General features: G+C 39.9%; 1 protein-coding gene across 1 annotated transcript; it reads right to left on the bottom strand.

Annotated features, from left to right (window-relative positions):
* Positions 1 to 26: 26 nt before the first annotated feature.
* On the bottom strand, positions 27 to 14,194 carry LOC149302494 (putative arginine--tRNA ligase, mitochondrial). The gene is made up of 20 exons (XM_089482641.1): positions 14,159 to 14,194; positions 13,400 to 13,473; positions 12,612 to 12,711; positions 11,944 to 12,027; positions 11,475 to 11,572; positions 9,687 to 9,742; positions 8,743 to 8,826; positions 8,233 to 8,309; positions 7,496 to 7,654; positions 5,715 to 5,821; positions 5,209 to 5,304; positions 4,831 to 4,891; positions 4,277 to 4,350; positions 3,647 to 3,771; positions 2,780 to 2,847; positions 2,029 to 2,138; positions 1,285 to 1,380; positions 952 to 1,026; positions 461 to 524; positions 27 to 113 (listed from the first exon to the last, which is right to left on the bottom strand). The coding sequence occupies exons 1-20, from the start codon at positions 14,192 to 14,194 to the stop codon at positions 27 to 29; spliced, it is 1,731 nt and encodes a 576-aa protein (XP_089338767.1).
* Positions 14,195 to 15,225: the final 1,031 nt, after the last annotated feature.

Consider the following 15,225-nt stretch of genomic DNA (forward strand, 5'->3'; position numbering starts at 1 on the left):
AAGGTCTCAATGACCTGAAAATACGTTTACATATTAGTTACAGGCATAATTCCAAGAATCTTCATCGCGTTGCCAAGAACCTTTTGCACATTTCTGAAAAATAGAAGACGAGCCTGCACAAAAGGAGATATTATTTGCCATGTTAATATTCCGTTCACGTGTCTTATGCTGAACACCTGCCACAGAACATAACACCCCGTAATTGGTTTTGACTCTAATTATGACCTTTTTTTGGATATAGCATTGATGACAACTATATCAATATACCTTTAACATCATGTTCCTGTGGTGGGTGTAATTGATATTTTCCTAATTTCCTATTTATGTTCATCCATGGAAGTACAATAGAGATTTTAGTGCAGAGACCGTAGGACTGTGCCTACGAAACTGACATTAATAAGTAAAAATATTTCTAACTACCATACAAACTTTTAGATAAATAAAATAGGTTAAGTCTTACCTGTGCCACCTCCGGGGTGCTTCCTTTCACTGGGAGCGTGCGGTGGGCTACACTTGCCAGATGTCTGGAAGAGAACAATAGGCAATGAGGCTAACGTTTAGGAGTGAATTCCTCTTTCTCAGTGTTAGTTTAGTAGTTACTCTAATAGAATTAGGAAGCTGCACAATACGTGGACGGAATATACAGCGCTAAATAAAGCCAGGTTGAAAAGCAATGTGTCTATGCGCATACATCTGAGTTGGATATTACGAGTATGTCACTAAATTAACCTCCAGTGCTGTTGACCGTTGGCAGCCTGTCAGGTGCCTTCATGGTTAAATCTATCGCATATAACGAGGCTCTGGGTCAACTCACCATCCAAGGAGTCAAGGTGATTTTGCCTGGTTAGAGCACTTATTGAAACTTGACCGGCAACCTAACTTTCCTTGCTTATTTCCCAGAAATGGCTATTGATTAGGTGGTCATTTGCTGGATATTAGAATGTTATTTACCCAAGTCCCATCAGATAGGTAACCAGATATCTTGGCTGTAGGTCCTCTAAACACTTCAGTACTACTTCATCATACCTGTGTTGAGAAACACATAATTTTTAATAATTAAAACCTTTCATAAATAACCCAGCCTAGAGTCTGGGTTCAATCTTCACATACAACCATCTGCTATGACTGACTCGCCAAGTGAATGGAATTTATTAAACCTCAAAATAGTTAGAAACAAAGGGTAGTTTTATCGTTATCGCTGATGCACCAGGGCAAGATGTTGATCAAAATTAACTAATTTTGTTAATTTTGTCTGCTTTTGGAAAGAAAGCCTGAAGGATATACCTGAGAAGATGCTGCATGGTGGAGATCACAGAGGGCTCCTGCAAACATGAGGTATCGGTGTCTGCGTAGTCTCCCATATCACATAAGGCTTGCAGGCTATTTAGAGACAAGATGGAGTTATTATAACCAACGTTAGTACACATAACTACCTGTGTAAATGTTCTTAGTGTATTTGAGGGACCCATAATAGCTTTATTTTAGGTTTTAGGGCTTCCAGGCAGACCACCAGCAGCAGAGCCCCATACAAAACGGGTATTAACCCCCTAAAGTGCAACGATTGTGGCATTGAAGGGGTTAATGATGCACTTTTGGTCTCATGGAACGATCAGACAGCAGGGGAATGTTGTGTCAGGTCCCCCCTTTCCCTGAAGCTGCCTGTGGCAGCTGAAAACGCGATCCCCGGTTTACCAGCGATTGCATTGTGAGCCTGCAGAATCGCTTCGTGGGAGTGATCGAAGGCTCTGGGGAGGGGGTTTGGGGTGTCTGTGCTGGTCTGCCATTTTTGGGGGATGACGTACCTGGTAAGTTGCGGTCCGTTGGTACCATGTCACTATGACATACCAGGTACGTCTGCGGTCGTGAAGGGGTTAATTGCACATATGCAGATCAGCGATGTTTGGTATATGTAAGTCTTGCATAAACACTAGCAGGTTTGGTACTCGGCTTGCTTAAATTGTGGTTGGTTAATATAACAGCATGTAATGTCAAGCTAGGTAAGTGTTTGTCTAAATGCGGGAAGCTCACCTGTGCAGCCGTGCATGCGTGTACTGCAAAAACACACCAGTATCTCCGTAACTCTGCAGGGCCCTATCCCAATCAAACTGGTAATCCGACAGAAGCGGCCCCTTGAAATCCTGAAAGTAAAATAGCCACGCTCAACTCATTGTAGAGAAGCACTAGGCTTTAACGACCTGAATAATGTACCGGGCTTCAGAGCAATATAAGGAGGAATGGTACAAAATCGGGTGTGCTATATTTATAAAGTGGCACCTTACAATATTCAGTCAGTAAATCCCTGTAAAAGAATGATATGGTCAGGCTATCTTATAAAACACTAGTGTTTAGTCACAGAATTTTGAAGAGTGTGAGCTGAGGTTATTCAAAACATTTTATGTCATTAACTTCACTATGTATTACGAATGGCCAACCCTGCCGAGTGCATTTTGCACTTCTTGTTACTTCTCGGTTGCGTCTCTCCTCTGCTCCTTCCATGTGATGGGACCGGCTACACTAGTACTGCACTGACATTTTAATATAGAGAACACTGGCCAATTTTTCACCACTCAGTAAAAATTCTCTTACCCCAAATAGTAAACCCTTCTTTTACCCCAAATAGTACATTAATATATCTACACACGCACACACAAAGGTAACCAAGAAAAATATTAGAATAATTATGGAAAAACATATATCAGGTATATGCTAGGATAGAGGATGGGTAACATCACTTGTTAGTCAATTTGTGGTTAGATGGCTGAAGAGCTGTAATGATTACCTGCACAATAAGAGCTGCAATCCCAATTTTTTCAGCAGTACCAGCAGGGTCTTCAAGCTCTTTGCTTGCTACCAGAAAATAAAATCTGATTATACTTAAAGGAAGAAACATTGGGAACACGTCGGAACACTTACTACATTCTCAGATAAGCCGGTCATGCGATCAGAGCGTTAAATTCTCACCCATCGTCCCCAGCCATCTATAGATGGCATACCATTGCTATTAATTTCCTCATTTTAGGCAGGTGCTGGAATCCAATTCCAAACGGACTTTAGTAAATCAGATCAAAGCATCGAGATTACCAATTATGCATCATTAAAGGAAAAAGTCTTGATTTGTTTCTTGGAGCATTTAAATGCTGTTGTCATGAGCTAAGCATTGCTTCTGAAACAGTTCTCTCCCTGACATTGATTATTTATTCCAACGCCTCACGGTGTCTAGGGATAACTTGTGCAGAAGCAGTAGGGATCTTTAAATTCTGCACCCAACTGTAAGAGTTATTAGCACAGTGTGGTGTTTGAAATCACCCAAAATATATCAACACGGGCAGCCTCCATGTCTGCAGTAAAGGACGTGAAATGAAAGCGTGTTTTATGAATGTTAACCCATGTTACTGTCTACAGCACGGTATTCAATGCGTAGGGTTTCTTTTTGTGGGACATGTAAAAACAAGTGTGGTGATCGTTGGTCCTATTCTTGCCCTGTATTGTGTACATATAACAATGAATAAACATTGCATCGCAGTCATTTGGTATTTTCACTCCAGACAGAGCACCTACTTCAGTGGTTCTGGGGGCTCAATTTACCACCTTGGATGTAAACCACTACTAGTAAGAAACCCTTATTAAGTGATATTTAAAGACTTACTTTCTGCAGCCGCCATATTTTGCAGCATTCTAGCGCGGGCTTCATCCAAGACATCTTCCAAGAAAATCACATCTCCTTTTCGAGTCTTCATGCCTTTTACTAGCCCAAATGGGACGTGATAGCAGCTAAAATGATAGAAGTGAAGTGCCATCCTGTTAAAAGCAAATCGTCTTTCCAATAACCATTCCGTTTGAAAAACAAAACGCTACTATATAAGTAAATTATTAGAAGACTATTACTATTTCCTTGTCCCTTCATTTTGATATATCCAGTTGAAAACATTTTCTGTAAAAAACATATTCTATTCAGATTTTTAGTAGTCTTGGTAGAAATTGCGTCATAGTTTACCAACATTGCTAGCTCAAACACGAAGGGGCAACTAAGGCCACGCTAGTAATAACTAAGTGGCTTTGATTTCACCTGGCCAGGAAGGATTTAATCAAGCACAAATAATTTGCAGTTACGTGATCCCTACGTAAGTCACACACTTTAGACATGATCACTACAGACAGATTATTATCTTAAATGAGCAATGCTGCAGACTCAACTTGGCCTTAGCGTTTGTAGGAGAAGCACACGAGGACATAACCAGGCACATCTAAGACTAGTAACGGATCACAAAATGCTCACCGGCCGGCATCTTTGCCAAGGATCTCCAAAATCTTGAACATCTGCTGAAAATGTGTTTGCTGACTTTTGTCTGTCTTCAAAAAAACAATAAGGCATTTACTGTCCTCTCACCCAAGTCATTACAGTCCACTAATATATCTGTGATCACGTACCACGGGAAGTGTTATTTTTTTTTTTTTGACACAAAGGACAAAATTCACGGATTGTCTTAAAGAAGTCAGTCAATGATAATGACTACAATCGTAGTGACTGCATTTTTAAGCAAGATATATGCAGGTAACACATGTACTCCCGCCAAGTCCTATTAACATGGTTGTTTCTCAGTTGAGCTGTTACTCAATCAGGTGAAACGAACACTAAGATCAGAAACATCAGTTACAATGCAGAACCTATATTTTTTTCCGTGACTCTTGAACACTCTATAACTGAATTACGATTAGCATGTAATCATCTGTCGTTATAAAAAAAAAAAACGAATTTCTTAACAAAATTGGATACTTATTTCACTACCATTATGTTCACTTTAGGTATTTAAGGTCCTTACACATACATACCACATAGATCATTTCACCAAACCTATATGTATCCATTCGATCGATTGCAGCAGCTAGGTCTCTGGAAGTAAACAAATGTATTTTTTTCAAATCATTAGAATATGTAGGAAAACATGCATTTTATTTTAATAGTCCATTGGCACTTTTTGGCTGTTTAACTTTTAAATATACCTCTAACTGCAACTTCAAAAAAAAGAATGTGCTGACTGCAGCCATAACAGTGGGGCGGATACAGGAGGGATATCCTCACTTCTTTATATAAAGGACTGTTATGGAATTAGTTTACATTTCAAAAACTCTAACTTGCATTTGACAGGTAAGCACACTTTATATATTATATTCCCATAAAATGTAGGATATTACTTAGTATGTTCATACCTGGTAATATACAGCGAGGTTCCATCACTCCGCACTACAGTTTTATAAGACAAAAAGTCCTGTCCTTCCGAAAGGTCTATAACTCCAGTTCCATTTCTACAAAAAACACAGCAATACCTTATTACAAGAAACACAGAAATCAGTCAGTTTTATAATAATAATTTTGTGTCTAAGACCTTTTTGCCTAAATGCACATTCACGTTTAAAAGCTTGTATAAGCAATGAGTAGATACACCAGACATGTGAGTTTGGGGAAACATGCCAGACCCTGCCTGCAAAATAGTTCCCAGGGGGTTCCCCAAAACTACTGTGCCCACAGATGAGGAATTACATGAAAATTCACGTCGCGGTCTAAATGATGTATTGCCCCATTATATGGTTGTACTGCAGCCCGAATAGGTCATAGATGATTGGTCGATGGTGCTTCGATGGTAAGTAGACTGTATGACAACTTGTAAAGTAATCACAATTGCAAACAACCTATGTACACATCAAGAAGGTCTTACTCCGTTGTCTTTAGTATCCCCTTGTTTTTGAGTAGCTGCAAGACTTCCTGTGATTTTTCTTTGTAAAACGATTCGCCTGAATAATCATCAAAATGCACACCCAGTCGCTTAAAAAAAAGAGCAAACAAAAGTTACACCATAAAAATATTCACACACAACAGCATCACGATTGCTGATTACTATTGCGGATTACTTCAACTCCTTTTATTCTCCTGAGGAAGCCCAGATAGCGGCGAAACGCGTTGAGATACAGAAGAAATCAATCTGCATTTCCTGATCAACTTTACCGGACTCCGGACTTTTAAGTTTAAATCTATTATTTATTTGAACTCAACCATCTTGTAAGTGCATTTCTACTTGCTTATACACAGCATAGGAAGTTACTGCACCATGTGGTTGTTCTCTGTTTTATATCGATAGAATTTTAAAGAATACAGAACAGACTTTACTTCTGAAGAGCCTCTTGTACTGGCACTGTTTGTGAGTGCATCTAAATATTTTTCACATTTTTCATTTTATAAAACGGTATCACACTATCATATACATTTTTCTTTTTTTCCCCTATATACACATGCGCCCCGATTGCTGTTGTGTACGTATTTGAACACTGAGAGGAGTGTTTTGTTGGGCAGCGGCAGTGTTATAGTAGGGAATTATTTTCCTTTTATTTTTTCACTTCTACTTTGACACGTGATTGGGTGTTAAAGGCTTTGTATTTCGATAAAAATATTCAAATGTTTTAAATTCACTATATGGACAAAAGTATTGGGACACCTGACCATTACACCAACAAGGACTTTGATGACATTGGGTTCTAAATACAGACATTAATATGCAGCCGGTCCCCCGTTTGCACCTATAACAGCTTCCACTCTTCTGGGAAGGCTTTCAACAAGATTTTGGAGTGTTTGCCCATTCATCCAATAGAGCATTGCGAGTTCAGGCACTAATCTTGGACAAAAGGGCCTGGCTCGCAATCTCCATTCCAGGTCATCCCAAATGATGGGGTTTGATTAAGATTTCCCTTCACTGGAAGTAAGAGACCTAGCCCAACCTCTGATAAACAGCCCCATACCATTATACATCCTCCACCAAACTTTACAATTAGCACAATGCAGTCAGACAGGTAATGTTCTCCTGTCCGAATGCCAAACAGAGAAGTGTGATTTGTCTCTCCACAGAACACAGAGTCCAGTAGTGGGGTGCTTTACACCACTTGATCGGGTGCCTGTCATTGCACTTGGTGATGTGAGGCTTGCATGCAGCTCCGCCATGAAAAATCCATTCCATGCCGCTCCCACTGCACAGTTTTTGTGTTGATATTAATGGCAGTTGGAAACTCTTCAGTTATGGAATCAGCAGAGCGTTGGCAACTTTTGCGCACCGTGCACCTCAGCACCGGGTGACCCTGCTCTGTGACTTCACGTGGTCTTCCACAGCTGAGTTGCTGCTGTTCCTAAACGCTTCCACTTTCTAATAATACCACTTACAGTTGACTGCAGAATATTAGCAGGCATGACGTTTCACAAACTGACATTGCAAAGCTGGCATCCTATCACATTCAGAAAGCTCTTCAGAATGACGGGTGGCATTAAAACACCTGAATTCAATAATTAGGAGGTGCGTCCCAAAACTTTTGTCCATATAGCATACCTTATTTCAACATGGAAGTCTACATGGAAAATAAAAAAGGCTAAAAGACTGAGCAACATGTTCCTATTACTTTGGGCTCTGAGACCCCAGGGCAAAATCCAAAATGTATATGACTCATACAAACTTACCTTATATACTTTAGCATATTCCTGTATGCTCAGATCTCTAAAATGTGTCCATAGAGACAGCACTTGTGGGTGGCCTTCCTCAAGCTTCTTCAGAAACTCCTTAGCAGATGACCTAATAGCATCATCTTTTTCTGCTGCTTCATTGATCTTCACATAGACCTACAAAAGTGATTAAGAAGCCTATCTAGATGAATGATTATGCTACCCAACCACCTGTACAGAAGTCATATTTTCTTTTAAAGTTAATAAAGTATAAGAAACATCTTACAGGAAAGAATTGGTAAATATCTGAAAATAAACTAAACTTTATAGCTTGAGTCAGCAGTGGAGATCGAGTCTAATGGACTATTGATAACTCTCCTCTTTTACTGTTCTTTACATGGCACAGTAAAAAAAAGTTAGTATTAAAATTATGCAGTTTTAACTCTTCTGATACCTTGTTGTAAAATATATTCACTATGTTTTTAAAATCGCTAATAAAAAAAATAACTACAAAAGGAAACAATCAGATGAGACAAAAAGGGTTCAATTGGGGTAACAGCAAAGGCAGAGAACCAATGATACACGCCTTATGTGTTTGAAGCTAATCATCAGGATGATCATCCAATTGTTTCTTTATGAAGTTATATGGCTGAGACGCTGACAGCACCAACACAGTGGTAAGCCCCCCCACAGTTACATTACCTAGCAGCGTGTCGGGCGGATATCAGCTGGTACAGAAGGGGTTAACTACTTACATCAAACAGGTGCTGTAGAGGGTTGGCTTCAAGTTCCTTTTCACAACCAAAGGTGCTGAATCCAGTCCCCAAGAGACCTAATAAAAAGACAATAGTGCTTTATTTTGCCTACATACTGCAGCATACCTGAAAATTGCCAGGCTTCATATGATTAATGGGGGGTGCAGTGAATGGATTTTTTGCAAACACTATGGTCGTTCATCTGGTAAACCGGGTGGAACCACATCAGGTACCACTAACCCCCATGTGTCATTTAAATAATCAATATTCAGAAGAACATAAAAAAACAAGAGGAAAGGAGGAGAAAATGTTTACCAATTGTGTTCATCCTCCATCGTCTCGTCTTCAATAAGTCAGGCTTGAAGTCAAGCATTTTTATTACTACTGATTTAAAACATATTGACTGGCAACCCATTAGCCCGTATTAAATGTTAGTGTTGAGCGGTTTCTTTGCAGCGTGTCGGAAACCAGGCTGGTACTATCCTAAAGTGACTATAAAAGGTAACTTACCAAATTGAAGACCCCAGTCTCCAAGGTAATTTATCCTTATGACTTCATTCCCAACAGCTTCTTTTAGGTTGGCAATAAAGTTTCCTAACATGACGAGGAAAAACCAAATTATAGATAAGTATATGCATTAGGCCAAAATGGCAATCTCATCAACTCAACTGCATTATGCAGGAAAAACTCGGCACTTCAAGCTGAAGACACGCTCTGGTGTTTGCCCTTCATATGCATAAGTCATTTAACTACACTATACCACTTGGGACACTTGACCATTACACCAACAGGGACTTTTATGACATTGCATTCTAAATACATAGACATTCATTTGTAGCCTGTGCAGCTATAACAGCTTCCACTCATCTCAGAAAGCTTCCTCACGATTTTGGAGAGTTTCTGTAGGAATTTGTGCCCATTCATCCAGTAGAGCATTTGTGAGCTCAGGCAATGATGTTGGATGAGAAGGCCTGACTCGCAATCTCCATTCCAGTTCATCCCAAAGGTTTTTGATAAGGCTGAGGCCAGGGCTCTGTGCTGGCTGGGCAATATCCTCCACACCAAACTCATCCAACCATGTCTTTGTGCATGTTGCTTTATGCACTGGGGCACAGTCATGCTGGAATAGTCATTCCCCAAACTGTTCCCACAAAGTTGGAAGCATAACATTGTCCAAAATGTCTTGGTATGTCCCATTCAGCACAGCAAGACATGTTTCACAATGCTATGGTTATTTTTCTCCTAAATGGAAATAACAGTAAAAAAAATCCTTGCACATTAATGGATATCCATTGAAATCAAATAATTAAATAATCATGACCATGGGCTTCTGAAACATAACCCAACAGCCACTTCCTATACTAATATAGTGCATGGTAAGAAAAAAGACTAAACAAACCTGAATAAAACTAAACTGAATAAAAGAAAAACAAATCTCACAAATGCATACTCACCAATTATTGTGGAGCGTAAATGCCCGACATGAAACTTTTTAGCAATATTGGGCGAACTGTGTAAAGCCAGAAAAAAAGGAATTCAGTGCGTATTGAATGCATAATCTCTTTGCTTTTTTAAAATTTGTCTGTAAATGTAATATGAATTGGTAGAATTTCGTGAAACGCCCCGACGGCCAGATTACTGGCAAATCAATGGTATTTAGTCTCTAAACCATGAGTAAAGTTAGAAACAGAATTTGATGACAGATAAGAACCATTTGGTCCATTTTTCCTCAATACTTAGATCTTAATCAGTCCTTAGTCTCGTCTTAGATTGAGGATAGCGGGTGCCACTTTAGCATGTGCTCTACCGGACAAGTGCATGCTCAGCCAGCCGGCTCTGCATGCGCTCACGCATGTATCATCGGTACAACGTACCTTTTTGTTTCCCAGAATTAAACACCCCCAAAAAACACCAAAATTGGAAGAAAAATATTTATTTAATAACGGTATACTGTTTCCATGTCATTCAAAAATGTAATGCATAAATCTTCATTCAGACTAGTTCCTAAAATGTTCTATCTAAATACAATTGGAAGAGTTGTCAGCTGTCATCTTCCTTAAAACTTTAGTGCCCTCACCCCCCGAGCCAAGATCGCTCAATGGACTGGGTGCTCTTGCATTTAAATAGACGTATGCCAGCCATTCATCTGAGTGTATTACGGAGCCTGTTGTAAACTCCCTTTCAATAATGGGAACCAACGTAGCTCTGTCACTCCACTCTATGTAGAATTAGCAGTCTGATCCCCGTTTTAGCCCAAACACCCATGGGTTCACCAAACCTAGCCTCATGACTCCTGTTGTTAATTACCGCATCTTCAGACAAAGTGGGCTTAGCACCTCTTAAAGCACTTCCACGATTGTATGTCTGTTAACTATCAAACCTGGTTTCATCTATTTGAATATTTCGGGCTTTTGCTTCATCTATAGAGACAATGGCAATACAAACGTCACTCCGCTTTAAATTAGTCACGCTTCCAGAAGACTTTCCTATCAGGTTAGTCACCACGTTTGTTGGCATCTCAAGGACGAAAAAATAAACAAGTTCTACAATATCACATAAACTGTAGTTGCGATAAAGCATTACCACTTCTTACTGGGCATGTAGTTTGTCGTGGATGGCGTAAAACAGGCAAGAATTCTGCCTTTCTTTTCTCATCTCGTTTTTTGCACATGGTAGCTCCACAAAGATTGCACGGCTCCATATACCTAGGCTCTTCCAATAGATTATAGTGACGGAGAAATGCAACTTCAGTCTCTTCGTTTAATGTTATGTTGCAATAGAAAATTTTGATCAACAACGTTTTGGGGTTCACTCGCCACACTAATAACTAATAATAACTTCTTCCAATTGTAATAGTACCAAAGCTGCTTCAGGTGGTAGAGCAAGAAACAAACTGCTTCAAGAGGTAGAGGGTGAAAGGAGGTAGTGTACATGCTAAAGTCGCACTGGATGGTGCTATGCCTATCCCACGCTGTATTAGCCCCCACCAATTCTGATACATGGAAGACTATTCCATGTATCTACTACCCTCTCAGTAAAGAAACTTCCTTACACTACATCTAAGCCTCTGACCCTCTAGTTTGTTCCAACATTTCTCCTCCTTTGACATAAACTTCCCTCATTTACATAGTTATATCCCTTTTATTAGGTTCAATGCTCCACATCTTCTCTCTCTTCTTCCTTTGTAAGGATAACACCGATAAAAGAACCGTTGCTGTTTGCTTGCCAAAACCGGCACTCACCTATATTCTACAATAGTCTTCCGTTTAGGTAACACAGACAGTAACTCTGTATTAAGCCCATAACTTTGGCCATCTTGGCTGATTTTGTGCAAAACGGCCTGAAAAAGAAGCATATACAAAAATATACCATACACTGACTTGTTTAATATTGATACATGTCAACCTAGACGTGCCAGAACTGCCCTCAATGCTTACAGCGGATAATAAGGAACCCAACTACAATATTGTGTGTTGAGTACGGCCTAGTATCCATCCAACGAACCCTATAATCTTATGTATGGAAACTAGAAGGGGGAAGAAATTGAAAATGAGTAGGATTTCCTGTCATCCCCAGTAATTCTGACAGGTGACAGCAGGGATATACTTTTGTTTAGGGAACTGATTTTAATGCCCATATGATTTCCCTTTTAGATTGACAATTATCACATCAAAACAGCAGGAAAGTTATATGATGTGAGGAAAAACTCACCTTAGTTAATAATTCCCTGTTGACCTTAAAGGTGACTGCGCCCCGGGCAACGCCAATTTCACTTATCACAGAGTCGCGGGTTAACTGAAATACCAAAAGAAAACATTGAGACAGATTACCTTTCCACCTCCACAAATATAAAGGTTTCTGCTGTTATATACAGTACAGATATTTGTGTATTGTGACGATACAATGTAACAAGGGGTTTAAGGACAACCCATAGTCCTTAAGGGGTTAAACGTTAAACACGCCAGAAGCTGGACAGTATCATTTTTATTGTAAATTAACCACTTTAGGTTTTTTTAATAACTATATACTCAGAAACGCAGACTTGAATATGATTATTAGTGACCAATCCATTCATTGCTAAGGTGATAAGACCCTTTTTTTTTTACGTATGTTTCTAGTGGAATTTCTATTTTAATTCAGCAAACACGCCGCATGTTAATATTTCTTAGAATGCTAGGAGTTTATTTTAGTGCAAAGACGTTTGGAGGTAAGCGGACATTTACTTGCAATCCACTGCTAATGTTACCAGAGTAATAGCAAGGCTTGCTTTATTGTTATTTGTTTTGACTAAAAATATACAATTTGAATTTGTGTGACTATTTATTAACGTGATGTAACATGCAATGCAGTTGTGTATTTGGTCTGCCGGACATGAGAACCTTTTTTGCAAGCTTTTCTGCCTTTTCGTGGATGTTGGATGTTGGATCAGAATGACCGTCTAATAGAGAATTCACAAACAGCTGGAAATCTGGTGATTCGCTGTAGGAAAAAAGAAAAGAAAAAAACAAAAACCTGAGGTGTTTTTTTCAAAACATCATTTTCATAATGCAATTGAAATATCTGAACATCTGAAGGATAACATTTACTTATTGTGACAGCTTCACTTTTTATATAACCAACCCTGCCTGTTCTGTTTGATGACACATTAGTCTCTTTAGTTGGCTAGAGTACCATTGGCAATGGATACGGGAAGAGTTGAGTCTTGAACCCCCGCTGCTAGGGAAGAATACTTTGTCAGGTTCTTGGAATATAGTTTACTACAGTCTCTAAAAGTCCCCGACAGCCTCGCCAAAGAAGAATGCATCTTAAAGTACTTTAGGAAGAAGCTGCAGCTCCCTGCTTTCTCTGTGGTCTGACAATTCTTACAAAGGATTGGCTGCTTGAGGCAGCCAATCAGTGTCAGGAAAGTGATCCCGTAGACGTGCAAACCTCCCGTGATGATTGCCTAGCCAGCGCTGGACCAGACTGGCAGTAAATATATCATGTGTCAGAAGATGTGTTTGCAAGTGTGACACTATGTAAGTTTAAAGGAGACGCTCAGCTATAATACGATGGCCGTCCCTTTATGTCAAAATGTAAAGTGGAACGTGGAACTTAATCATTTAACATAAAACAGTACCCACTGCCATAGGTGGATTAAATAGTAACGTATATGAAGATGCCTTACTGTTTCCGGTGTACAGGGATTACCCTAATGGACTGCGCAACGCTTTCTGACGGGAGACCCACAACTCGGGAGACCTGCAGCAGAGACAGATTACAATATATTTCATGTAAAATAATATCGCGCAGTTAACACACAGCCTTTATCTGTGGTAAAATGACATATAGCATGACACGTATCCAGCTGGAGGAGAAAATCTTTCCATTTGGGATCCACAGCTGCTGATCATGAAAGAGGTAGTTTGAAGGCAGGGCGGCGGTAGGTAACAGAACGTACGTAATTTGCAGATTATCGTCACACCGGCATTCATAATTATTATTAAAAATTAAGTTATTTTTCCTAACGAATACAGCCATGTCGTTGACTACTTACGGGAATCTTTTTAACAGGTCATTTTATATTCTAGCATGAATTTATTTAAAATGAGCAATAATATTATTGGCATGGCATAGAAAGTATCATTCTGGGATTTATTGCACAATTTAACAGGGCTTGATTTTTTCAATGGGGTTAATTGAAAGCAATATTTATTACATTGTTAGCAATTATTATTTTATGTATATATTATATATGTTATGCTTTTCACTTTAGGACCGAGTGGGTTAGATAGATTTCAATAGAAAAAAAACCTATTATTCTGGAATAGGCATATAATGGTATATACAAGGTACACACAATGCATGTGACCAATGTCACTGTCATGCTGCAAGCACTGTGTTCAGAAGGGGGGTGAAGGGCAATAAGGCAATTAGGGCTCAGTACCTGCTCGGCTATTGCCCTCCGGAACAGACAAGCCATCCTCTCTAGGGGAAGGAAGGAAGAAAACCGGGGTACTTGGTAACAGGGGACACACGGGATACACGCAGGAAGAAGCAACACATGGGCTGCCAGTGACCCGCAGGCCCCGCCCCCGGAACACGATCTCCACCAATCGGACGCTCAGCTGCTCGCTGGACTTTTCAACGAGGAAGAGTTGCAAGGTAATGTAACTGGAGAGAATGTAGTGTGTGTGTGAACGCTATCCTTGTGTATACGTGATCCGTGTGTATACGTGATGCCTGAAGCCGGGTTACTTATTGGAATGGTGTATGAAGAATTCTAGTAGGAATATTTACGTGCGATTACATTTAGTTGCATGAAAATCGGACGTGATGACAATGGTTTTTATCATGTAATTCTGTATATGCATATGTAACGTAGTGTAGGATACGGTGTGCGGTCTTGATGAGGACTGGGGGTAATGGCACATTCTCGGCTACGTTCACACACTTGTTCATGTGGGTTTCAGTGATGGGTGTCTGGGTAAAAAATGTATTTAAAACTGGACCAAGCACACGTGATTTATTCACTAACATGGAGTTTTGTTAGAGTTTGCGGGAGAGTTGCAGTCTCTTCCCGCTGATTTTAATTTACAATTTGAAGGACCAGTCCCGATGAGATTCTGCTTTGGTGGCCCCGTGTAAAGCATATTTAAAATCCTCCCTGAACTATGCATTATTCAGGGCCAGCTCAGGCCCTGAAATGAAGCAATAACTGGGAATTGACTTTTTTTTTCATTAATCTATATTAATAGATTGCGATGTACAGCTGTCTTGGCTGAGATGTAATTACACATTATTTCCAGACAAGGTGGCGACATTAGTGATGGTGTGAGAAGTAAATGAGTAAATCCCACGCTTTCCAAGGCCTTTGTGGAACTGTATCTGACGGTACTCTACATGTAACAGCAGAGGCGTAATTGGAAACCATGGGGCCCAGGCCATCCCCTGACTTCACCAAGCAACATGTCCCAGAGTGTCATCGTGGCCCCCCAACCGCTTGCCTGCGCC

The sequence above is a fragment of the Sceloporus occidentalis genome, unplaced genomic scaffold (genome assembly GCF_023333645.1).
Source record: "Sceloporus occidentalis isolate IW3139 unplaced genomic scaffold, rSceOcc1.0.p SCAF_19, whole genome shotgun sequence".
Taxonomy (NCBI): Eukaryota; Metazoa; Chordata; class Lepidosauria; order Squamata; family Phrynosomatidae; genus Sceloporus; species Sceloporus occidentalis.

Excerpts from the sequence above, each read along its gene's own strand:
- LOC149302494 (XM_089482641.1), bottom strand. The coding sequence starts at position 14,194 with ATGGCTTGTCTGTTCCGGAGGGCAATAGCCGAGCAG. Across the intron at positions 9,743-11,474 it reads AAGACTATTGTAGAATATAG|TTCGCCCAATATTGCTAAAA; the intron begins GTGAGTGCCGGT and ends GGCTTTACACAG. Across the intron at positions 114-460 it reads GCACCCCGGAGGTGGCACAG|GCTCGTCTTCTATTTTTCAG; the intron begins GTAAGACTTAAC and ends CCTTTTGTGCAG.